Here is a 26308-nt window from a genome sequence, read left to right as displayed (position 1 = left end):
ACCATCAAAAAAATTCTTCAAGTCTCATAATGTTTGTAATGTATGTTAACCTTAAGACAACCAAAAATGAAGTAATGAAAGTTTCAGGAAAATAAAAGTTTTACATTCTGTGATTTCTGATGTGGTACACAGTTGGGATGTCAACATTTTCCCTCAAAGGAGGCTATTTTTATTTTATGAAACATATAAATTATAGGACTTTCTTCGATGACTGTGAAGAGCTTTGCATGGAATAGCATAAGAAAATTCCTGTGTGTTTTCATTGTTCAGATTCTTTTTATTTGTTTATTTATTTGCTCATAGCTTGAACTCCTTTTCCAAGAAAGTGCTTTCAAAAGAAGTCAGGTGACAGCAGCAAAAACAGCAAAACAACCCTGACCAGAAATAGGGCCTGGGGCAATAGGCCTTTAATCCCAGCACTCAGGAGGCAGAGGTAGGAGGATTGCTGTGAGTTTGAGGCCACGCTGAGACTACATAGTGAATTCCAGGTCAGCCTGGGCTGAAGTGAGACCCTACCTTGAAAAACCAAAGCAAACAAACAAAAACACAGATGATAAGAGAAATGCTTTTTTTACCAACTGTAGGAGTGGTGGCTGCGCTCAAGGAATTGGTGGACGATATTGAAGAAGTGCTTTCAGCCCGGGCTAGGGGTGCTATTGGAGGAGGGCTGGAAGAATGTATGGGTGGACTAAAAGGTCTGGACTGTAGGGAGAAGAAAAGAGATAAACATTAGACACACAGCCAAGAACACTGGTTCTGTATGTTCAGTGCCTCTTACCCTGCATATGAAAACTCAGGTTCTTAAAAGTGTAGCCATGGCACTCTTTCCCCTTTGAACTGGACCCTACCTGTACCAAGCTGGCACAGTGAGGCTGGATGAGCCATGAGCCACAGCACGCTAAGCTCAGTGGGCACATCTGCCTTGGGGAAGCAGAGGTCTGTCTTACACGCCTTCAAAGCAGGTGGTACCATAGAACCCATGCCTACCTAAAGAGGTTTCAGGACAAAATAGGGGACTGTGCTAGCCAAGCCAGGCATGACAGATGCCATCAGTATGTGACTCTGGTATGCAGATGCCAAAGAAACTTACTTCTGCCACAATTTCTTAATTTTTCAGAATATTTCTACCCTCCTTAGAACACAATGCAAGAAACCTCTGAAACACATTCAATGAGACAAAATCTCCTCTATATTTACATTATAAGCCTACTGCTGACAGCCTTTTTGTTCTCAAGGGTCAAAAGTTAGCATTTGTTTTCCAATAATCAAAACAAATATTCCAAGAGGAAGCACCTCTTTCTAAAGGGTCTAGCATAACGAAACATTACTAACTACATTTGCCTGCAAGCCCTGAAACAGAACTGAAGGCCAAGTGCCCGACCCCTGTCATTTAGATCCTGACTTAGGCTTGTAGAGATCTGAGGAAGGTGGAAAGGTACACCCCTACTTCAGACACTTTCTTTCAGATGGCAACTGTCAGGTGTCAACTTCAGAAGCGCTGTGCTGGGACATTCTGAGGTTACTTCTTTTGCTCACCAATAGTTTTTGAGCCAGAAGGAAACATACCATATCTCCGACTCCAGGCTTTATTGGAGGTAGCTTTGGCCGGGAAGGAGGCCGAGGAGGAGGTGGAGGTGGAGTGGTACTGCTGCAAGGAATTATGGGAGTGGCTGGCCGGGCAGGAGATGATGTACCTGGAAAACAGGCTGGTATTAGAAACAGTTTGGAACACAGGGGGTCAGAATGATGCCACTACAGTACAATGGCGGTCATAGACACTTCTTTCCTGGCAGTAATTTTAGTAAACACTATAGCACACATTTTTTTCTTTTTTCTTTATAATAAAGAAAAAAATCATTCAGTTGAACTATGGTTGATGGCAGAAGCTGAAGCTTATTACCTTTTGTTGTCATGTGACATCCAGTGAAAGGTAAATCCTTTTACTACTCTTCTGTGACAGAAGATAATTTCTTATGACCTTGTTTGTGTGGTAGGTGAGGTTCCATATGATCACATACACACTAATTCATATATTTTCTTGCATTTTGTTTACATTCAGAATTTACTATGCCCAGTTGAAATTTTCTACGCTCAGTTGAAAATTCTGGTTAAAACTTGAAGGAGGGACTGGAGAGATAGCTTAATGGTTAAGGCATTTTTTCTGCAAAGCTAAATCACCCAGATTCGATTCCTCAGGACCCATTTAAGCCAAATGTGCAAGGTGGCACATGCATCTGGAGTGTGTTTGCCATGGCTGAAAGCCCTGGAGTGCCAATTCTCTCTCTCTGCCAAAATAAATAAATAAATAAGTAAATAAAAATAAAAACTTAAAAATATATACAATTAAAAATAATTGAAAGAGGATGGTTTTCCACTTTAAATTTCTCTCTCTCTCTTTGTTATCATGGCTAAGAGAATTATGCTTTTAATTTCATGTCAAAAAACCAAGTTCTAACTTTATTAATGTCCCAAACACTTAACATAAGCAAAGGACAAAATTAGAAAGTACAGGAGATGATGCATGAGTCCTTTGTGAGTTGAATTTTAGAAGATATATACCAAATTGAGTAGGCTTAATTTCTGAAGGCACCTCTTAGAGATCTGTCAATGTAGAGTTTGCTTATGATGGTTTTTGCAGTGATTGTGGGAAAGCATCTTGGATTTACATTTTTTGGTTGTCCATGACAAGCATATGAAGCACAGAGGACACACAGAAGCTGCCATGCACACCACTCAGCACACCAGCATCTTAGTACGCAGGGATCTATCTTCGGTCATATGTCCGGGATGCAAGGAGAACTACATGACAAAAAAAAAAAAAAACTTAGGAGGTTAAATGAATGTTTAGACAGTTCTTGTTCAGAAATTGTGTCACCTTGGTTAGAATTAACAGGTTACCAAATTATCTCAGGAAAAGTCTAAGAAATCCTGCCTCAGAAAAATATCCATCCTGCCTTTCCTTTCTATGTCTCATCCCACCAGCTCCTTCCCTTACCACACACTGCATCACCACACACCTCCAAACTGAGCTCCCTGGAGTCCTAGACCAGCATCTCAGTCAAGACTCTGAGATGCTCAAAGAGCTTTAAAGTTGAGTTGCCAAATCCATCATCTCAGAATCTGTTCATCTCTTGGGAAAGTTTCTGGGGTGACCCATGCTTCTTGATTGTTTGTTCTTTTTGTTTTTTTCAAGGTGGGGTCTCACTCTAGCTCATGCTGACCTGGAACTCACTCTGTAATTCCAGGCTGGCCTCAAACTCACAGTGATCCTCTTACCTGTGCCTCCTGAGGTCTGGGATTAAAGGCGTGTACCACCACGTCTAGCACTTCTGATTTTTAAGCAGTCTAAAGTCCTCAGTGTATCTCCACTGTTTCTACCTCAAAAGTGTGCCATACTTCACCTCCTCTCCACTTCAACACTAAAACCTACTATATTCTCTTGTTTTCCTTTACTATGCTCTTATTTTATTGGGTCAGGATCTGTGCTAGCACTTGTCATGTATGACTTGATCCTTGTGGTAGTAAACTTGGTAGGTAGGCATTTTAACTGTCTGGCTTCTAAGTGCTGGGATTAAAGGTGTGTGCCACCACTCCCAGCCCAGTGGGAGCTTCTCCAGGAAGCTTCATGGAACTTCTTCGGGGAGTCATGGGCAAGGATGTTCTATTCAGCCTTGTTATAGAGATGGTCTAAATATGTGCTAAGGCTCTACTCCTCAGAACTAATTTCAATCCAGCTCAGAAAAATGACAATTTCTGACATTTTCCTATGTGCTCTGCAGAGAAATTTAAAACCCCTTTGCAGTAATGCATGTGCTTAGGGCTGTCACCAGTGCTGTGTGACCTGGGTGGAAAGGCTGATAGTGTGAGGTCTTCCCCTGCCTGCCTTTTCTCAGCTATGACAGTAATCTTTACCTTCCTGAGCCTCTGCCTCTGGGTCTCATGAAGTTAGAAAATGTTCTATCTTACAAGGCACATATAACAATCAAAACTGAAAGTACTTATGAAGGTGTTTAACTACACAAACAGAAAGCAATGGAGATTGACGATAAATATAGTAAAAATTAAAATGGGAAAACTGTCTTTCAATATAACTAAAAGTAGAAAATTTTGAATGTTAATTGACAGTTATTTTCTTTTATAGACATGCTATAAGTCACTTTTTCTTTCCTGAAGTGATGGAATGATTTGTTGCTCAGACAGAAAGATAGTATGAGAGAGTATAAGAAGGAGGATGAATTACTTAAATAAACCCTGCTTGACAGGACCTCAAGGTTCAGCCAGAGATGTGCAGGGATGGATTGTTATTGTACACCCAATGAACTCTACACATACTTTTGTGAGATTACTCAAATGTTTCATGTTTTATGAATGCAATAGGATATTTGTGCATCTGTCTTCTCTCTGAATTTTTTGTTATTACTTTATGAGAGAGAGTGAAAGAAAATTGGTACACCAGAGCCTCCAGCCACTGCAATCAAACTCCAAAAGAATGTGTCACCTTGTGTGTATATGCAACCTTGCATGCTTGTGTCATCTTGTGCATCTGGCTTACGTGGGACCTGGAGAGTCAAAATGGTCCTTAGGCTTTGTAGACAAGTGCCTTAACTGCTAAGTCATCTCTTTAGCTCTTCTGATTTTAATACTTTCATTTTCTGTTCAAATTAGACAACACATTGTTTAAGGTTTAATAATCACATATGAGTTTTGGGAGCTAACAAATTTGGCAACCCTTGACATAATCTTGATCTACTTGTTGTTCCATCTTACCTTCTTTGGTGGCCTCTGAAAACCATGTGTGTATGGTTTCTCTCTCTTCCTATGGAGTTGGGGTTGGGAGCAGTAGAGGCAGCTGTGGGGAAGAGGCTATAGAATTTGACAGACTTGGAATCAGATCCAGACTCAGCTACTTATTAGCTTTGTGAACAGGGCCAAGTCACCATGTTGAACTTTAGTTTCCTTGAACTATGAAGCTAGTACACCACTGCCCACATATTCATAGTTAGGAAAAATGTTGGCTTAATTCAACCTTGGGAAGCTCAAATTCTCTTTCTCTCTCTGTAAAATACCTTAATACTGTTAGTTTCCTGAGTTAGAACATGGTGCTCTGAACCTTCTCTCTTTGATTGATTCCTTTCTTTTCCTGGCTTCCAAACTTGCTACAGACCAGCAAAACTCTTTTGCTCCTACCTCTAGCACACAGTACACACAGGAGAAGGGATAGCTTCTGCCAAGAACAAGTATCTGCATTTCAGTAAAGTCATGTTCTGTCTAAACTATGTACTTAAAACATATGGCTCAAGAAAGGTAAAGTCCTTGGGGAAAACCCTTAACTCGCAGATGTTTTCAGTAGCAGGTCACTTTTGTGTCACAAGGCTGAGTGCTGTATATGCTTGGCAGCAGCAGTCAGTACCCAGGTCCAGTGTGTAATGCGTGTGGTTTAACAGTTGAGAAGTCAAGACATGTTGGCTAAGTATTGCAAAAATGACCATGAGAAGAACTGCTTGTCTTTCAAATGACATTATGTCCTGTTGAAATCCTAAGTTTATATTTTGGGCAGTTTGTATATGTTCCATCAATACAAGACTAAGAAGCAAATAAACTGGGATTTAATCATTGAGAAAATGTGCAAAGTTTTATTGATTTATAGTCTTCAAGTTCCACTTAGAAATCCCATCCTTTAATGCAAGCCAGCATAGCTTTTTCTAACTCCATCATTAAGAAGTAATAGTCTTGGGCTGGAGAGATGGCTTAGCAGTTAAGTGCTTGCCTGTGAAGCCTAAGTACCTCAGTTTGAGGCTCGATTCCCCAGGACCCATGTTAGCCACATGTACAAGGGGTCTGGGGTTCGTTTGCAGTGGCTGGAGGCCCTGGCATGCCTGATTTTTTTTCTCTCTCTCTCTATCTTCTGCCTCTTTCTCTCTGTTTGTCACTCTCAAATAAATAAATACATAAAAACAAACAAACAAAAAAGAAGTAATAGTCTTGACTGATAACATTTTTTTGTTGTTGTTGTTTGGTTTTTCGAGGTAGGGTCTCACTCTAGCTCAGACTGACCTGGAATTCACTATGTAGTCTCAGGGTAGCTTTGAACTCACAGCAATCCTTCTACCTCTGCCTCCCAAGTACTGGGATTAAAGGCATGTGCCACCATGCCTGGATGACTGATAACATTTTTAAATCATTTCAAATAGAACATGAAAGCAAACTTCAAAATAGCAATCAAAATCTGAATGATTCCAGGAAGAAACCAAAGCTTCTTCTCTTCTTCATTATACCAGTGGCCAATTCGCTTAAACATGTCCCCTACAGCCTCCTGAAAGGTGATAAAGGGGCACAGGTAATAAAAAACAAGGTTGTCTATTCTCCCCAAAGCAAAATCATAGGTGTTTGAGGAGTATATTGAGGCCCATCACTGATGGATGGTGGATATTCTTTGAAATGTCCATTTGGAAGATGGAGAACCTGACCCAGCAAAGGGAGGCCTACAGAAAATAGTGGAGGCCCACTTTTCTTTTAAATAGCTACCTTCTCTGCTTTTACTATCTGAAGGCCTAACATGACAACTATAAGAAGTATAATCTTTTATCCCCCAAAAGATCAAAAAACATAACATTTGTATGCAGGTAGGTAGTCCAGCCCACTGCCATTGGAGAGATGAACACAGAACGGTGTGTTTTGAGAGTACAATTTGGTGATTTTGTGGATGACACTTGAGCACAGGAGGGTATCAGCAGTCAAATGTTTGCATATGTTGTGACCAACCTAATAGAAGTACCTGAGGAACACAGTGGTTAAAAATATAAGACTGGACACAAAACAGGAGTCTGAGTCCATGTCTATTACTAGCTGTGTCAACTTAGGCAAATCATTTGATATCTCTGGACCTTGGGTTTTGTATCTATAAAATGGGGAAAATCATGGTACTTGTGATGGATGGTTGTTGGGAGGTTGAAATAATGTGCATAAAGCACTTAAATGGTATCTAGAACACAAAACTGTAGTTGTTATTTTTGCAAAAATATAGGTTACCAAAGTTCCTATGGTAAAGGCAGCCTGGTTTTTGTTTAGTGCCTTGTTTCTTGAACATATTTGAGTATTGATTGTTTTTCTGTTCAGGAGGAGCCAGGCTAGACAAACACCTGACGATGTGTAGTACAGGTGAGTCCCTACCCCTTCTTGATCTCCTTGGAAGCTCTCACTTTACAAAGCACAGACACATTTGTAGACATAGAGTAAGCCCTAAAGACAGTCTGTGGTGAGATGTAACAGCAATAGAGACTATTAGGGTCAATTCACTTGCTTCTCCTTCCTATGTCTCCCTAGGTCTAACTATCTCAGATGTGGTTGCCTCTTCCCAATCAGGATAAATGGTAGTATGCAGCACTCCATCAAAGGGGTGGATTGAATCAAGCTGTGCAGGAGGAATAGCACTACAGATATCCCCAGGTGAACTTGAGAAACAGTGAAATAAATGACATAGAGAAGATGCAGTAGAAAATCTTAGCATGTTTTACACAGTAAGTGTACCTATCCTTTGATAATTCGAAACACAAAATGCAGATTCAAGTGAAAATTCATAATGCAAGCTTGCACCAAGCCTCTTATCACTTTTACAAGACTTAAGTGTTGGCTTAGTAGCCTGGAGAATGCCAAATTGTGAGAATAAGTGTGATCAGGCAGCTCAGTTTAAAGAGGATGCAATAACTCATCCATCATTGTTGTCTGTAATCTGCTTTGCAAAATCTTTGGATCTACCTCTCCACACTTTGACCTATAAAATCTAGGGCCCTTGTGAGGCATTCAACAAGGAAATCAGACATTTGATCTGTGAAATCTTTCTAGAGTTTGCTTGAATTCCAAACAAATGATAACACAAGTTTCCTTGAAATATAAATTCTATACTTCCTAACAGTGTACCTCAGGGCACTCCTAAGGGCTAGGAGTACAAGACAAAACACATCACAGACTTGGACAATGATTGGAGCATTCCATGGACCAGGACATGCCATAGGACATCCAGGCCAAAGGACGAATGGTGAAAGCCCTAGAGCCAGGCAGGAGAAGGGCCTTGCTAACATTGTCACAGCCATGGCCATTCCCCCGCACGCAAAGCACACTGAAGCAGTAAAACATACCACTGGTGGACCCTGTACCACTGCCGGAGCCAGGTCCGGGGGATGAAACCACAGTCCTGTAGGTGGGTGGTGGTGGGGGAGGTGGAGTTGCTCTCTGTCCCAACCCACAATCTTTAGATGATGAGAGTGTTTCTAAGTAATCATCTTTAATGAAGGTCTGTTCAGCAACTTTCTTCTGGGTTTCTTCTAAGTTGAGTGGAGATGGTACATTGCAAGGGCCAGGAGGCCCTGGGGGACCCGAGGGGCCCTGGAGGCCAGGTGAGCCTGATGGGGGGGATTCAACTGGTGTGTCTGATTCAGCTGGTGGGGATCCCACCTTTTCCCTTGCAGTCAACTCTGGAGCAGCATGTTCCGGGGATGCATCAGAAAAATGGACCCACTTTTCTTCAGTGTTAACAGCAACAGACTTGGGGGACAACACTGGACCAAAAATGCTGTCCAAGTCACTGATGGATGGTAGTTTTTCAATTTTGGCCTCTGTGGCTGACTGGTCATTTCCTGTGATTAAAGTAGTTGGTTTTAAACTTTCATCAACTCATTATTTATATGGGGACTGGTAGGAGTGAGGCATCACCTAGTAAGCATATCACATGGTGAAGAGCCTCAGGACATTTCTCAGGATATAAAAACATCCTTAATGAATTTTTGTCCTGAAGGGGAGGGGGAGATTTGCCTACTTCCACAATGCAAATATCATATTTTATGCTATTAGTAATCCTTTGAAAAGTGACTGTGGAGGGATACTACCATTATTTAAAGTGCTGAGACAGCCCTGCTCTTAAGATGCTCACAAGAGAGGCAACAGAGAAGGTGATACCAGGATGAGAGATGAGCAGTCTCCAGAAGTGCAAATTCCAAAAGAGAGTTTGCTTTGAAAATCTGGCCTACTAAAATACACATAACACAATATGTAAAGAATTGAACCTTGAGAACCATATTTTGAAAAGATTCTCCACTATAGTATGTTACATAGATTTTTTTTGATGAAGCTAATGATGGTATTTACTAGTTGTAAAAAAAAACCCCATCACATTTAGCTATAGATACTCTGCCTTAAATATACCAGAAACACAAAATTACTTGAAGAGAGGTTCCCACATAAATATCTACACACACATAAATACTCCATGTAACACACACATAGGCTACTAAAAAGGCATTTGCTACACATCAGAAATGCTTTATATACCTATTTATGCTTAACAGAGAAGACCATCATAAAAACAACATTAGAATTTCTTTACCCACTAAGCATGTGTTATTAACATCATAAGAATAACTGCACTCAAATTTTCTGATATACAGTACAGAAACATTTGTTTTGCCTAAATGTTACTCTTATCCATAACCAAAGAAAAAACTAAAAATTAACTTCTACAGATAGGCATAAAATATTTGATGACTATAATTTGAAGAAGAGTACATTTTTGTAAACTATGATTGTTCAAATTAGAAACTAGTATGTAACTGGAAGCACAGCCACATTACCTTTCAATAACTTGAGATGAAAGAACTGGCTTGGTATTTCCATATTTCTAGTTTGAAATGAGTTAACTTTGGAGATTCCAAAGCTACAGATAAATCAGGTAATATTTTCATGCTATGCCCTATTTATAATTTTATTGCTAGTAGGCTTATTTATATTTAACACAAATTTATGGAAACATAGGGCCCTCAAATGGCTTGAATTTTAAAACACTTTTATTTATGGTACTCTGCTAGGCCTGAGTCAAAACAGATGTCAACAATGACATCATATAGCTTTCTGTTTTGTTGCTAAATATTCTGTTCTCCCTATCACACTCACCAGTCTGCACAAACAGTAATGGAGAGAGCCTCTATGTCGTTCCAAGGGTTACACTGAGCCACATTTAGGGGCCCAAGAGCATAAAAACATACTTCTGGCATGCTAATGCAATAAGACTGGGCAGATTATAAATTGTATGAACATAGTATTGATTTTAGTTGGAAAGGAAAGGCATACCTTATAAATAATCCATTTAGAGGAATATGGCAATTCTCTGCCATATTTCAAAACAGTTCCCAAGCCCTTTGCAGTGAGATGATTAAACATTTGAATGACTACTAGGGGAAGAAATCCCCACCAACAGCAAACCATTCCTCCTAGCAGCCCATTTTATGCCTTTATAGACTAGACAATTTTAGTTTTAGAAAAAGTTTATTGGCTCTTGAAAAACACAAGCTGTATTTTGAGACTATTAATTTTTCAATCATTAAAATGCGAGCCTGAAAAGTTAACTAAACAAGTGACATTAAATATAATTGTTTTAATTTTATAAGTAAATGTGTATTGATGAAAATTGAGATTATATGTGAAACCTGGAAATGGTGCCTTATGATGCCAGCATGTATGTCTTTGTGTGACACTAAGTGGCCTGAAATTTCCAACACATTAAAGGTGTGTTGAGGTCGTAGACCACTGCTCTCTTTGCTGTAATATCATGGAACAGAAAAGCAGGCATAGCTTACCTGGTGCAACTGTTAAGGGGGATCCTGCCCGAGGTGGGGTAGCTGGTACATTTTTTGGAGGCAATGGCGGAGGTGCTACAAAGATGTAAGAAGCAAGTATTAGTGATTTCATCCTTTGTAAACCAAATAACACAAAGGAATATGTAAGGTTAGTGCTCCCCTTCATATTCCTAATCTTAGAAATGGATTAACTATGGTATAAACTTTCAAAGGGCAAATCTAAGAAATGGAAGCATCAGATTCTTCCACTTTATGAGAATGAGTTTTAGAAAAATGTCAGATAGCAACAATAATAGCAACATTTTATTTAATCAAATATTATTCAACAAATCCCAAGCCACAATGAAGGCCATGGTTCTGTTCTAGACCTAAAGCCAGTCCTTAAGGAATCATGTTACTAGGTGACAGTCTAGAATGTGATCACCGAAGTAAGAATGGTCAGGTGGGGGTTCATGTGGGTCTTAAATCCAGTTGGACACTGTTTCCTCCATTGAGTCGGGAGAGATTTTGTATTGCTTTGCTTTTTAATCTGTAGTAGGCCTTAGAAAGTCAGAAGGAAAGAGACTTGGGTCAAAGAGGAATAAGCAGATTTCTTTGACAAACAAAGCTACCAAATAAAATCCTGAGATAGAAAAAGTATAGCATTATGGCCTCCAACAAAAAGTCACTCTCTGAGTTAGGAATTACTTTTACAACAGGCACAGTTTCTTCCTCCTTATTTTCTTGTCATTTGGTAGGTTCATTGTCACTAACCATCCCTAGATTCAGCTGTTAACTTGAGAGTGGTCCCATCTTTCATATACCCAAAGCAGCGTGAGCCAGATGGGCCCAAGCTGGAGAGCCCTTGCCAGTCTTCTCTACTTCACACTTTAGGAGGAGCCTCTTTCTGACATTCTTATAGACCTACCTATAGCACTTCATGTCATGTCCCCTCTCCCCAGGTAGAGTTTCACTCTAGTCCAGACTGACCTTGATTTTACTATGTACTGTCAGGGTGGTCAGCTTTTAATAACAATTATATATATATATATATATATATATATATATATATATATATATATATATAATTTTAGCTTTGAGTTGCTGAAAATTATACCTCAAGTGATCTCTATAAAAGGCCAATCAATGTCACTAAAAAAGAAGGTATTACAATATAAAAAGGGCTAATTGGGAAGAAAGAAGGGCTTAGCTAGAACTTGAGAAGGACAAGAGAGGGCAAGGGGGGATGAATATGACCAAAATACATTTTATAAATATGTATGAAATGTCAAAAGTAAGTAAAATTTTATTTTATTTTGACACAGAGTTGCAAGTCAGCTTGCAACTCCCTATGTAGCTGAGGATGACCTTGAACTCATGATCCTCCTGTCTCCATCTCCCAAGTATTAAGATTACAGGTGTGTGCCACAAGTATGTTTTTTTCTAAAGACTTTATTTGTATTTATTTATTTATTAGAGAGAGAGAGAGAGAGAGATAATGGGCACACCAGGGCCTCTAGCCACTGCAAATGAACTCCAGATGCATGTGCCACCATGTGCATCTGGCTTATGTGGGACCTTGAGAATCAAACATGGGTCCTTAGGTTTTACAGGAATGTGCCTTAAATGCTAAACCATCTCTCTAGCCCCACCAATATGGGTTTTATGTGGTGCTGGGGATCCAACTCAGTGCATGCTAGGCAGGCATTCTATACATTGAATCACTTTCCCAGCCCAATAGATTTATTTTAAAAAGTCAATCAAGATCATAATTAACTATGAATCATAAAACAAATAAAATACTATAAACTTAACATTGTACTCATCAGTCAAATAATGACCCTGACTGTGCTAAGAGGACACATGGTATATAAACGCATAAATCTGAAACACTGATATGACATCTACATAAACATCTCCTTTGTTTACTTTTTTTTTTTTTTACCACCTATGAAAAGTTTTCTAGTAATAATTTGGAGAGTTCACATTTGTCAAGAAAGCTCTCAAGAAAGTTAGAGCTTGTCCATTGGCTTTGTTTCCTGGGTACGTGGGGAAACATTCAAACCATGTGTTGCAGTCAGGTTCACAGTGCTGGCAGGAAACACCCGACCAAAAACAAAGAAAGAAAGAAAGAAACAAAACAGGTTTATTTTCACTTACAGACTTGGTGGTGGTGGGGAGAGCTCCAAGATAGCAGAGGAAAGCAATGGCATTAGCAGAAGGTGGACATCACCTCCTTACCAACATCAGATGGACAACAGCAACAGGAGAGTGTGCCAAACACTGGCAAAAGGAACCTGGCTGCAATACCCATACGCCTGTCCCCAACAACACACTGCCTCCAGGAGGCAATAATTCCCAAATCTCCATCAGCTGAGAAACTAGCATTCAAAATACCTAAATTTGTGGGGGGCATCTGAATCAAACCACCACACCATGCTTCAGTATTTGAGGTCCTATGGGCCTCAGGCCTGTGATGTCACTGCTTTGAGGTCCTATGGACCACATCTCTCAGGGCCATGATGCCACTGCTTTGAGGTCCTATGGAGCACATCTTTCAGGGCTGTGATGCCACTGCTTTCCCTACCCTGTTTTTGAGGAAAACATTTTTGGAAAGATTGGATCACATCACATTATGGAACAATATTGCCAAACAAATAACCATTTCACTTTAACTACGAGTCCTCTTGTCTAAATCCTATGATCAGTTTTAGATGCTAAATGGCAAGTTCGTGGAGATGCTGAGTTGGAGAAACTATTAGGCAGCCTGTAGTAATATGGGTCTGAAGGAAAATATAGACTTCCTGAGTTCCTTAACTCCCAGAGCATCCACACATATTTTAAGGAGCATTGTTCATGTATATATTGCTATGAGCTGTTTACTGCAAAGAGACTTAAATAAAGCCCCTAATAGTTGGATTGACCAAGGCAAGGATCATGAAGACCTGTAAACCCTTCTCCTTCAGTCATCCAGGCTAGAATCAACTACTTTGATATACATTGGCTCTCCCTCCCTCTCAGCTTCTCTCTGCCTGTTTCTCTTACTTTCCAAGTTGTTCTTTACGGTCAGTGGGTCCTATCTGATTTATTAAGTTCTTTTGTGTGGCTTCCCATCACCTTCAGCCCAGTTGCTTCTCACTCATGTTTATCCATGTGGAGGGAATTAATGAGCAAATGAGCATGTGCCATGTCAAGAGATAGGATTCAAGTTTAATCACATTACTTTATTTATTTATTTTTTAAATTATTTATTTATTTGAGAGCGACAGACACAGAGAGAAAGACAGATAGAGGGAGAGAGAGAATGGGTGCGCCAGGGTCTCCAGCCTCTGCAAACGAACTCCAGACGCGTGCGCCCCCTTGTGCATCTGGCTAACGTGGGACCTGGGGAACCGAGCCTCGAACCGGGGTCCTTAGGCTTCACAGGCAAGCGCTTAACTGCTAAGCCATCTCTCCAGCCCACATTACTTTATTTTATTAACTTATTCTAGCTTAGATAATCAGAGTTGGCCTTTTAAACTCTAAAATTGGTTAAATAACATCTCTTCTTAATACTGTATAGTTCAAGTGGTGCTTACACACCTTCTAAGAGTTGTCTAATTTTACTATCTACACAGACAGTAAAATGAGTCATATATTTTTCCAGACAGAGCAGACACATAACTTACTTCCAGTGGGAAAAGGCCTTGGTAACTTTGGTGACTCCATAGTTGGATGAATTGGTTGGCCTGTACCCCATATCTCAGGCTGATCTAAAAGAACTACAAACATAGAGAATTTCCCAGTGTCATTCAAATAAAATATTAAAATCTGGGTTTAAAATTGTGCTTCACAAAAGTATTTCTTCCTTGCCTCATGGTGGAAATTTAATTTAGGCATGCACTGCTCTGTATTGTTTTCAAGCAAAGAATAGAAATAGGAGTATGATGTGTAAAACATGAGAGGGCATCTCTATTTGCATATGGAGCTAAATTAAAAAAATTCAAAACAGAATCTTCACTTCACTGATTGTCACTTAAGGACACTGAATATCACACACACACATGTATATACATACATACTCACACATAACCTCCACTTCTGGTGCTACTTTGAAAATCTGGCCTGAGTTTTAGAGAGATATTTATTTTTTTCTTTTATTTTTAGTTATGGACATACTCAGTATGTAAATAGCACATGTTGGTATCATCCTTACCCTCATCCTGAACCCCCTCCAAAGAGATCTTCCTCACAGGGGATTCTGGTTATCACCATGGGGATGGTGGGTTGTGCATTGTGGGAGTAGCCATCAGTTATGGGGAAGAGGAAATGTCTCAGTGTGTAATGTCCCAACTTGTGGCACTAACAATCTTTCCACCCCCTCTTCCATAAATTTCCCTGAGCCATGCTGGGTTTGTTTTAGGTCTAATTCAGTGATGGGCTCTTAGGAATCTCTGTATCTCTGGATATCTGGTTTGGTAGGTGTTGAGTGTCCTCAGTGTCTATCTCCTTCACCCTTGTGCTGATATCAGGTTCACCGAGAAAGCAGCACTCTTGCTCATTTCCCCAGTTCCTTTATGGTTTCAGCACTGGTGAAGTGCGATGGGCTCTTTCTCTCCTCAGGTCCTGCTTCCATCTGAAAAAGAGAAGCAGATTCTCCAACGGAGAGTGAAGTCATCACAGGTTAAATGGGATAACCATTGTTAGTTTAGAGAAAATTTAATTTGTGTAGTCCCTCTTGTAGCCCAAGATTGGTGGGAGCTTGATATTGGAGAGCAAACTTGTTATCTGGATATGATTCTGACTTGTTTCCTAGTTCCAGATATGGGTTCCTTTCCACTGAGTGGATCTGTTAGTCCATCCAAGAGCAGTTGGTTACCCACCATGGCTGCATGCCACTATTGCACTTGTGTGAGCATCATGTCAGGTTGTTTGCTTCTGAGTAGCTTAGACCTTGAGTTGCTCAGACAAATGTTGGCCACTTTTCCCAGTAGCTCATGCAGCACCTTCTAGCACTAGATGGGATAACTGTCTGGGGACTGGCTCTCTTCCAGATTACAGCCAGGTCTCTCCATGTTCTGTACTGATAGAATATATGTCTTCAGCAGTAAGGTTTACCATTAACCTCTGGTGGGTAATCAAGTACTCTGACAGAAGTCTGTCCTCTTTTGGGAGACCTTGTAGGTCTCTCTCTGACCAAAAGCTTATTGTGGGTGTTAACCACATCCTTGTATAGGGAGTTACAGGCCATCGCCAAAGGAAAAGAAACAAGAAAATGAAAGAAAATATAAAAAAGAAAGAAAAAAGAGAGGGAGAGAAACAGGAGAAAATTAAAGTTAGGCTTCATCTCTCCCTCTCCAGGGCCCTTTGATTTAGGTGCTCCCTCTAAGATCCTGATGAGGGTTCAGCCTTTTAGTCTGTCTTCAGGATATGATTTTATGGTACCAGTTCCATTTGGGCCCAGTTTTGTGTCCCCCCACACATACCCTAACTCTCCCCTCAAGTCCTGCCCTCCCTATTTTCTGGTCCTCAAGATGCTTATTAGGTATGTTAGCATTTCAGGCTTATCCAGATTAAGAGCTACAGACGAGTGAGACCATGTAATAATTGCCTTTCTGTGATTGGGTGAGTTCACTGAGTATGATCTGTTCCAAGTTGAACCATTTTTGTACAAATTTAATTGTGTCATTTTTTTTTTTCTAACTGCTGAGTAGAATTCCACCATCAATACTACATCTTGGTTATCCATTTGTCCAGTGATGGTCACCTGGATTGATTCCAGTTCTTAGCTATTATGAGTTGAGCAACTATAAACAGCTATGAGAAGCTATGAACTGAGGTGTGGAGCTTTTAGAGTAAATGCCTAGTAAGGGAATAAATGAGTCTACTGGTAACTCTATAGTCAATCTTTTTAGGAGTCTTCATATTGCTTTCTATGCAGGTTGTGTCATCTTACATTCCCACCAACAGTGAGTGAGGGTTCCTATTTCTCCACATCCTCACAAACATTTGTTTCATTTGATTTTTTTTTTTGTTGTTGTTGTTTGTTTTTTTGAGGTAGGGTCTCACCCTAGCCCAGGCTGACCTGGAATTCAATATGTAGTCTCCGGGTAGCCTCGAATTCACGGTGATCCTCCTACCTCTGCCTCCTGAGTGCTGGGATTAAAGGTGTGCACCACCACACCCAGCTTTCATTTGATTTTTTAATGTTTGCTCTCCTTATTAGGGTAAGGTGGAGGATGGTTAGGGATGTTGAGCATTTTCCTAAGTGTGTGTTTGCCATTTGTATTTCTTCCTCTGAGAACTCCCTGTTCAGTTTTCTGCCCCATTTTGTGAGTGGGTTGTTTGATTTTTTATTGCTTAGGTTTTTGAGTTCTTTGTAGATTCTAGAAATTAGGTTTCTGTCAGTTGCAGAGCTGGCAAAAATTTTCAGCCATTCTGTGGGTAATATATTGGCTCTGCTTATGGTATGCTTGTCTGTGAAAATAACTTTTCAGCTTAATGCCTTTGTGCCAGTACCATTCTGTTTTTGTTATTATGGATTTGTAATATAGCATAAAATTGGGTAAGCTGATATTGCTAGCCTTATTTTTGTTGCTCAAAATTGTTCTGGCTATTTGGGGGTTTTTGTGTTTCCAAATAAAAATTTTAGGATTATTTTTTCTATTTCTGTAAAGAATCCCATTGGAATTTTAATGGGTATTGTATTAAATGTGTAGATTGCTTTTGGTAAGATTGACATTTTCACAATATTGGTTCTTCCAATCCAAGAACATGGGATGTCATTCCATTTCCTGGTGTCTTCTGCAATTTCTCACTTGAGTGTTTTAATTATTATTATTATTGTTTTTTTGAGGTAGGGTCTCACTCTAGCACCAGCTGACCTAGAATTCACTCTGAGTTCTCAGGGTGGCCTCAAACTCATGACGAGCCTCATGCCTCTGCAGCCTGAGATCTGGAATTAAAGGTGTGCGCTACCACGCCCAGTACACTTGAGTGTTTTAAATATGGAAAAATTTGAGAAGCGGTGGTATCAGTTCTTCCAGGAAGGTCTGGTAAAGTTTACCAGTGAATCCATCTGGACCTGGACTTTTTTATTTGGGAGACTTCCTATAGCTGCTTGGATCTCCATACTTGTTATAGGTCTATTTAAAAGGTTTATCTCATCTTGATTTAATTTTGGTAGGTCATATAAACCAAGGAAGTCATCAATTTCTTTCATATTTTCAAACTTAGAGGCATATATATTCTTAAAGTATGTCCTTAGGATTGTATGAATTTCTTTGGCATCTGTTGTAATGGTGACTTTTCCATCTCTAATTTATTAATTTTTGTCTCTTCTCTCTTCTGGTCAGATTTGCTAAGGGCTTATCAATTTTGTTTATTCTTTCAAATAACCAACTCTTTGTTTCATTGATTCTTTGAATTGTTTGTTTTGTTTCTATTTCATTCTATTACTGCACTGTTATTTTTCTTCCTATCTATTGATTTTTGGTTTGCCTTGTTCCTCTTTCTCTAAGGCCTTAAGATGAAACATTAAATTGCTTACTTGTGAACTCTCTAATTTCTTAACATAGGCACTTAGAGCTATAAATTTGCCTCTTAGGATTGCCTTCATTGTGTCCCACAGGTTTTGACTGTATTCTCATCATCATTTGATTCTATGAATTTATTGATTTCCTTTTAATTTCTTCAATAGCCTATTCATCATTCAATAGTGTACTCTTTAGTCTCCATGAATTTCTGTATGCTCTGTAGTTTCTCTTGTTGCTGATTTGTTGTTTAATCCCATTGTGGTTACAGGGGAGTACAAAAGATTATTTCAATTTTCCTGTATTTTTTAAGATTTGCTTTGTGTCCTAATGTATGGTCTATTTTGGATAATGTTCCATGTGCTGCTTAGAAAAATGCATATTCTGCAGCATTTGCAGATCTGTTAGGTCCATTTGTTCCATGATATCACTTAATTCAAATGTCTCTCTGTTTATTTTTTGCTGGGATGATCTGCCAATTGATGAGAGTGGGGTACCAAAGTCACCCACTGCAATTGTGTTTGGTGTTTGGTGTTATATGTGACCTTAAGTCTATCAGTGTTTGTTTGATGGAATATCACTTTCCACCCTTTCATCCTGTGGAGCTGTCTATATTTAGTGGTGAGGTGGGATTTTTGAAGACAGCAGATTGAGGGGTCTATTTTTCTGATCCACTCTTTTAGTTTATGTCTCTTGATGGGTGAATTAAGGCCAGTAATGTTTAGGTTAATAACTGTGAGGTTTGGTTTAATCCCTGCCATATAGTGGTGCTTTATGTGGTTTGGTGTTTTCAAGGACTTTGTATTTTTTGAGACTTCTCTGAGTTTGGTTATTGTGGTCTGCTTCTTGTAGGTTCTTGAGGTTTGTTGTTTGACTCTTCTGTATGAGAATTCCCTGAAGTACTCTCTGTAGGTTTGGCTTTGTGTTCATATAGTTGTAGATCTAACTTCTGTTGTGGAAAGTTCTTCTTTCACCATCTATTATAAGAGATAGGTAGAGTAGTTTGGGTTGGATACCATAGGTTCTTAGACTTTGAAGTGTCCCATTCCAGGCCCTTCTGGCTTTCAAGGTTTCAATCAAGAAGTCTGAGATAATTCTGATGGGTTTACCTTTATATGTAATATGTAGTTTCTCTCTTGCTGCTTTTAGGACTTTCTCTGTTTTCATTGTTTAGAGTCTTAATGATAATATGTCTTGGAGAGTTTCTCCTTTGGTCCAGTTTGTTTGGAGTTCTGTTCTTGTATCTTGATAGAACTTTCTTTTGAGAGGGTAGGAAAATTTTCTTCAATAATTTTGTTGAATAAATTCTCCATGCCTTTGGTCTGAATTTCTTCCCCTTCTGGTATACCCATGATCCGAATGTTGCGATGTTTAAGGGTATCCCACAGTTCCCTCATGTTATATTCACAAAAATCTTCGAACTTATTCAAATTTTTGGACTCACTAACTTGTTTCTTCTGTCTTGGCCAGTTTTGACGCTCCAGATGACTCACCCTGTTCTTGAGAGATTCTGCAGAGGTTTGGATTCATTGAATTTGGTTTGTATTTTCTATTACCTTTTTAGGTATAGTATTCATCCCTCTGTTGAATTCCCTTTTCAAGTCATTTTCTGATTTTTTTAAATGCTTCTTCAAATTCACCCTTACATTTATTTATGTCTTCATTGTGCTTAGCTAGCTGATTATTGAGGTCTTTTTTTTTTTTTTTTTGGCTCTCCTTCAGATCATTTAACTCTTTGGAAGTCACCCTTGTTTTCTTCTATTAGGTACAACCTAGTGAGTACAGCATTCACATAATTGTCGGTCTTTTATTGATTTTCTGCCAATTGCTGGGCCAGGGTCACATAGCTTGTGTCTTCATTTTGGGGTTATGATCCTCGTGTCTTTTCTGTTTTGATTAGAGACTTCCATTGTGAGACTAGGCAACTTTGTTAATGTTCCTTCCATTTGATGTTTCACATTATTCCTTTTGTGCTGTGGTCTGCTCAACACAGCGTGGGAATCTTATTTAATTCAGGAGGAAGCTGTAGTATACCCTTGAGGCGTCTTCAGTGATTGTTCCCTGTTTGACTAGATTAGGTTTTTGATGGCAAGGAGGCCTGTCTGCTCTGGCAGGAGGAGTTGGTAGGGCCCTGGTGGGGATCCAGAGATCTGGTGGTTGGGCCTGTTGGCTAGTGGCAGGGAAGGGGGTATAACTGTGTGGTCTTGTGACACAGAGGTGTAATGAGACTGCAGTCCAGTGGCATTGCAAAGCAGGGGGATGGGACAGTGTAGTCCAATGGTGTGATGAAGCAGGGAAATGGGACTGCATAATCCAGTGTGTGTGTGTTGGGGGGCAAAGTGGAGGGATGGGATGGCATGGTCTGGTGGTGCAGTGAAGCAGGTGGGTTTGGAATGGCGCAGTCCAGTGGTGTAGCAGGGCAAAGTGGTGGGCAGGGGATGGGACAATGTAGTTTGGTGGCACAGCAGGATAGAGTGTATGCGGTGGTGATCTGGTGGTGGAGAAAGGGAGGAAAGCCACGAGAGGCCAGGAGGAATGATAGCAGGTTGGCGCAGGGAAAGGTGAGGGGGGCCTGGTCCAGATCCATGGAGCCTGCATGTAGTGCAGGAGTGAACCTGATCTGCCACATAGCGGCTGGCATTGCACAGCAGCTGGGAAAGCTGCTTGAGGGGTAGAGGTACTGATGAGCTACTCAAGAGCATGGGACCTTCACATCTTCTGCACTTTCACACTGAGGGAATAATAGGACCTGCTGACCCTCAAAAAACCCCACAGATTTTGCCTGCAATAGCCCTAGAAGGTGAAGCGTGATTAGGCAGACACCATCTTCTACAGACACTTATTTTGTTTTTAGCTTCTTCATTCAAAGTCTGCAGTAAACTGCTCAGAGTTGAAAATGCATGGGTTCTCCCAGTGGTTGCTGCTTATGAAGGTTCTTTCAGGGTCTTAACCCTTGACAGTGTCATCAAGGGAAGTAATTTTTCTAAGAATACTTTGTGTATATTTAAAAGAATCAGATGCATAGCTGTTTAGTATTTAAAGTAAATTAGGACAATTAAATACTCATCTAAGAACACTGAATTTAATATTTTTTCTCTTTCCTCTGGGTCTGACATTTTTAAAGTATCTCTGCAATTCATTGAACTTTATAGTACAGGCTGGAAAGCCAGTTGGATGTGGGTTAAGTATAGAAACTTGGGCAAGTCACTTCCCTTCTGTGATGGAAAAGGGAGACAATAAGAGTAATTGAAGAGTTGCAGAGAGGGTGGAGGGAGGTCATAGATACAAATGCAGTGTATAAAAAATGTACATAAACCATGCATCACAAGGCCAGCAGATGTTAGACTGCTATATATTTCAGTTCTCACAGTACCCCTATGTGGTGCCACTTTTGGGAAAGGGAAGCATAGCTGTCAAACAGCTTGTCCATAAAATACACACAGGAGCTCTGATCTGACACAGGCATACCTGGCTTTGAGATAAGGATGTTTCTTTCCTTGCCAGATCTTTTAAACTAGTAATGGAAGAATCAATAACAAGAATAGTGATAGATAAGAGAGGGATGGTGAGAGGAGTTAATGTGATTGATGGAATTGTTGGAGACTTACAGAATTTTAGGAGCTGAAGCTAGCTGAAGAACTCCCAAGCCAGACTCACTGGAAAATCCTGTCTGTCACAGATCTGCTTGCAGACCCTATTTCTGTGTCAGGAAGCCGCTATGGGTTCAATTTGGGACCAATTGAAGTTTTTTAGAACTGCATGTATTTTTATGTAAGCCGTTCAAGGATTTGGGGCATTCCTTAAACAGGCAGATTGTGATGTAACACATCAAAGCTCTCCTCCAGTCACCATATGGCCACATCATCAAAAGTGAGACAGGTCTCAGATGATTTAACAAGACACTTGACAGCTTCTCTCATGACCACATTTTCATATTTCTAAGTTATAGGCATTTAAGTCATTGCAGAAGTATTTAGGGAAGTATGACTGGCTGCTGGCCATCTCCTGAAACCATTCCCCATTTCTTTAAAGAACAGGAGTTTCAGCTGCCCACATGACACAAAATTCTCTGCAGTAGGCTTTGGTTGGAAGTGATATGTGTTTCTTATAACAGCGGGTGGTGAGTTTTTTTGGTTGCTGCCTTTCTTCTGATGGAGGGGATGTCACTCAGAGATGAAGATAACCACTGAGGATTGTGAATCTGTCCTACCATCCTATCCTTTTCACCTCTATATTGTTAACATAAAAAAGTAAGATCTGGGCTAGAGAGATGGCTTAGTGGTTAAGCACTTGCCTGTGAAGCCTAAGGACCCTGGTTTGAGGCTCAATTCTCCAGGACCCATGTTAGCTAGATGCATAAGGGGGTGCACATGTCTGGAGTTCATTTGCAGTGGCTGGAGGCCCTGGCATGCCTATTCTCTCTCTCTCTCTCTCTCTCTCTCTACCTCTTTCTCTCTCTGTCTGTTGCTCTCAAATAAGAAAATAAATACAAACAAAAAAAGGAAAAAAAAAAGATCCTCTCTTGTTTAAATTTCTGTAATTTGTGATTTCTTCACTTTTGTATCCTTGCATACTTATTATTTGTCCAAGTCTTGTTTACCTTAACACTTATGGACATTTATCCAATGAGGCCTAGAATGTAGACCTTAGAGCTCTCAAGGTAAGCAATTTTACAAAGACATTCTATATTATCAAATACAGTTACTGGAAATTCATGTACTGGGCATAAGTACATTTCAGGAATGGAAAATATTCTTCCTCTAGAGGGTCTGTTTTCTACCAAGGTATACATTATTTATCCAAAAGCATGGTTGATTTAAAAGGTTAAATATTTAATCCTAAAATAAATATTTAGCAGGAAAACCCACAAATAATGGCAAAAATAAAGGTATTTCTCCTCAAACTCTCTATTTTTAAGTTGCTCAGTTGTTGGAAGTTTCTTTCTGGGTGTAAAGCTTGCAAGCCATGATTTCTGTAGAGATTCACTTTGCACTTTTATTCATGAGCTGGAAAGAGTAAATGCTTTCAGAAAGCTTAGACATTCTAGACCACAGTGATGGTAACTGAAGGTGAGAGGTCTGGCTCCATGCACTCCTGCTCACACCTTACATGACACTGTCTGGATAATTACTCCCTGATAAAATATATATTTGTTTGCATTAATTTCTAGTGACCTATTTGGAGAAGTAAACTTGTTATCCATTAGATATTTCTGAAAGTAAAATTTCAAATCCTAAAATAGTGTTTTGCAAACTAAATTTCTGCTCCTGATAGCACACACCACTTAGAACCTGTATTTCCTATAAGGGTCTAATGGCACATTAAGAATTTCCATCAAATGCATGCATTTACTCTAGAGAAATTAGACTTTAATGAAAAGAAAAACAAATTTGTAGAAAACAGCAGTTTTCCTACCTTCCATCTTCTGCTCATCAAAGGCTGATTCTAATGGTGGGCCGAAGAGGGGAGCAAGGGCCAGAGTGTCATCTGGAGGCTTTTTTCTAAATAACATACATTAAGGCAAAGTATAGAAAGAGGGCTAAAAATTAATTTTCAAAAACATGTCTAAGCATTCAAATATTTTTCTTGGTTAAACAACTATGAGTGTGCAGTTTCATGTATGTACATGTACATGTGCATATAAGGCTTATGTTAGGCTGGAAAATATTATGTAAGGTTGTCAGATATCTTGTGAGAAAAGAGTCATGGTGGAAGATAAGATCCAGAGCTCTTAATGGAGGACAGGAATGGTATTTCTCAGAAACACTGAAAGAGAAAAACTCTTTCAAAGCACCATGGTTCTCTCTATATATACAGAACAGATAAATTAGAGATAAGAGCTTATTATGAAGTAACTTTCTGTTATAAGAACTAAAAAAATTATATATATTTTATTTTACTTTTTGAGGCAGTGTCTCTCTGGAAAACTCCAGTTGCCCCCAAACTCATGATTCTCCTGTCTCTGCCTTTTGAATGCTAGGATTACAAGTGTGTGACAGAATGTTGGACCTAAAACCATCTATATTTGCCATCATGTATCTATGCTATAGTTAATGCAGTTTATGATTAGTGGAATCAAGCACAGGCATAATAAGTAACTACCTAGAAATTCTGTGTTAGAATAAAAAAAGGGTCACCCAGCTTCTAATTCCAACCTGCACACTTCCACTCAATGGACTAATGATACCTCAAGAATGTACATCTCAGAGAGGAATACGAAAATATCAGGGGAACATAAGGAGCAGAAAACTCTCAGCTTTTCTCCTAATTGTTAATCTAGACTGATTATTTAAAAAAGACTATGCAACCTTCACTTCTTCTCCAGACCTGATTCTTATCCCAGACCCTGATAAGATGTGTGTGTGTGTGTGTGTGTGTGTGTATTGCAGGGTAGAGGAGGAAAGGTGATGGAAGGGAGAGGCTGTTTGAGGAGGGAAAAACATAAAGGGTCGAAATTTTAAAGAGAAATAGCCTTCATTTTAGAAAAATAATATCCTATTTGTACAGTGATTCACTCAAAGAATCCACTGTAAAATATAATGCTTTGTCAATCCCCTTCAAAAAAAATCAAAATAAAGGTTATTTTGTTATTACAGGTGAAATGTGTCATGAAATTGCATCCAACTACATAGGCTTCTCTTCACAGTACAATATGATTTAACTCACATCAACATTCTAGAGACCAAGACACAACTCTATAAGGGCTTGTCTTCTCATCAGTGAGAGGATCATACACTCTGACAGGCTATTATTTTAGATAAGTAAATACACTTCCCTAATGTTCTCCCATGTGCTATATGCATAAGAAATGATAACATATTTGGGTCATGTTGTGTACATATAAACTTTCACACATAGGCCCTTCACTAATAGAGACTGAGAGTTTAAAGCCAAATGTTCCTTGCTGGTTGAGTTGTTAAAAGTTCAGGATGAGTCATATAAGATACAACTAATCTCTTATACTCACCTTGTAAGTTCTGAAGTTGGTGTGGAACGCCTGGGTCTTGCCACTTCTTCATCTGATATACAGGACAAAAGATCTTTTTAGGTATATCTTTAGTAGTTCCTTCAGATATGTCTTAAGCTATGCTGGAGACACTTAGAAATTAGGTCTCATTAACAAGCAATTCAATATAAAAACTATGCAAAACAAATCCCATCTTCCTAGAGTGACAACCATATAAGTAGCAGCATTTTCTCTGACATTTGTAAAACCTCATCAACCAAAGAACTATGACAAACAAGTCACAAACTGAGGATGTGTATACTGCAGAACTCAGTGGAACAACATGCGTGCTGTTGTGATGGGTTCTGCTTCCCAGTGACCATAAGAGAAGAAGAAGCCAGGCTATGTGCCCATAGCACACAGATTCAGCAGTCACTACCTTGAAATGAAAATAAAATGTTACATCTTTATGAACCATGAATTTCAAATTCCCTACAATGTGTTTTATGCTGCAAAGGCAAATCAAACCCTAGGTATTATAACACAAATCATATCACTTTGGTTGACTGAAAATTTCCTATCAATTAACACATGAATGGTTAAGTTCCATCTATCTATTCCTTCCACGCTCTTCCTTTCCCTACCCACATCACCAATGTGTTAAATGGAACACATTTGATTAAACTCTCTTTTAAGCTTAAAGGTAAAGCAAGAGTTAAGAAATTTAGGAAGAAAATGACAATATTTTTCCACAAATATCTTCATTTCTAGAGTTTAATATCAATCATCCAGAACCCACAGAGGCCCTCTAACATAATATGAATTCTTTTCTTTAAAAGTAGTTATCAAAACCTTCAAAATCCAGCCCAAGAGTATATATTCAAATGTGAATATGCTCCAAGATCCAAGGAACTATTCCTTCTTTTAAACCAAATTCTTTTTCCTGTAGCTATGAAATACTTACTGGATAAGTTCCTTTTAATTGCACCCTAGAATTAGAAATAGACACTATAAGGCTTAAGACCACAGATATATTAGTCATTTACAGTATGTGTTATGTCTCTTATTACAGTTAAACTGAACTTAAAGATAGGCAAATTTGAAAAAGGAAATTTATTTCAGAATCACCATTTAAATTGGAACTTGTATACAGACACATAAATCAACTTTTCATTTTACTTAAGGGTAATAGAAAGGAAGGAGAGTAAACCATGTCTGAATGAGTAACACCCTTATCTGGATAGATT

The 26308-nt window shown here is 39.3% G+C and overlaps 1 protein-coding gene across 21 annotated transcripts in view; it reads right to left on the bottom strand.

Moving 5' to 3' along the window:
- Positions 1-26308, bottom strand: part of Sgip1 (SH3GL interacting endocytic adaptor 1) — a 283674-nt gene that overhangs the window by 53242 nt on the left and 204124 nt on the right. For 11 of the 21 annotated variants that reach the window (XM_045149373.1, XM_045149371.1, XM_045149372.1 and 8 more), the window contains 8 exons: positions 26026-26050; positions 25083-25134; positions 23531-23616; positions 14273-14365; positions 10626-10700; positions 8136-8633; positions 1567-1694; positions 576-702 (listed from right to left, as the gene is read on the bottom strand). In XM_045149373.1, the coding sequence (XP_045005308.1) occupies positions 576-702; positions 1567-1694; positions 8136-8633; positions 10626-10700; positions 14273-14365; positions 23531-23616; positions 25083-25134; positions 26026-26050 (1084 nt within the window). The remainder of the gene's footprint in view (positions 1-575; positions 703-1566; positions 1695-8135; positions 8634-10625; positions 10701-14272; positions 14366-23530; positions 23617-25082; positions 25135-26025; positions 26051-26308) is intronic. The other 10 variants (XM_045149384.1, XM_045149386.1, XM_045149389.1 and 7 more) reach the window with 3 other exon arrangements.

This window comes from Jaculus jaculus, chromosome 5 (assembly GCF_020740685.1).
Source record: "Jaculus jaculus isolate mJacJac1 chromosome 5, mJacJac1.mat.Y.cur, whole genome shotgun sequence".
Classification (NCBI taxonomy): domain Eukaryota; kingdom Metazoa; phylum Chordata; class Mammalia; order Rodentia; family Dipodidae; genus Jaculus; species Jaculus jaculus.
The sequence above is the reverse complement of the archived record's forward strand: the minus strand, read 5'-3'. Positions and strand labels throughout refer to the sequence as shown.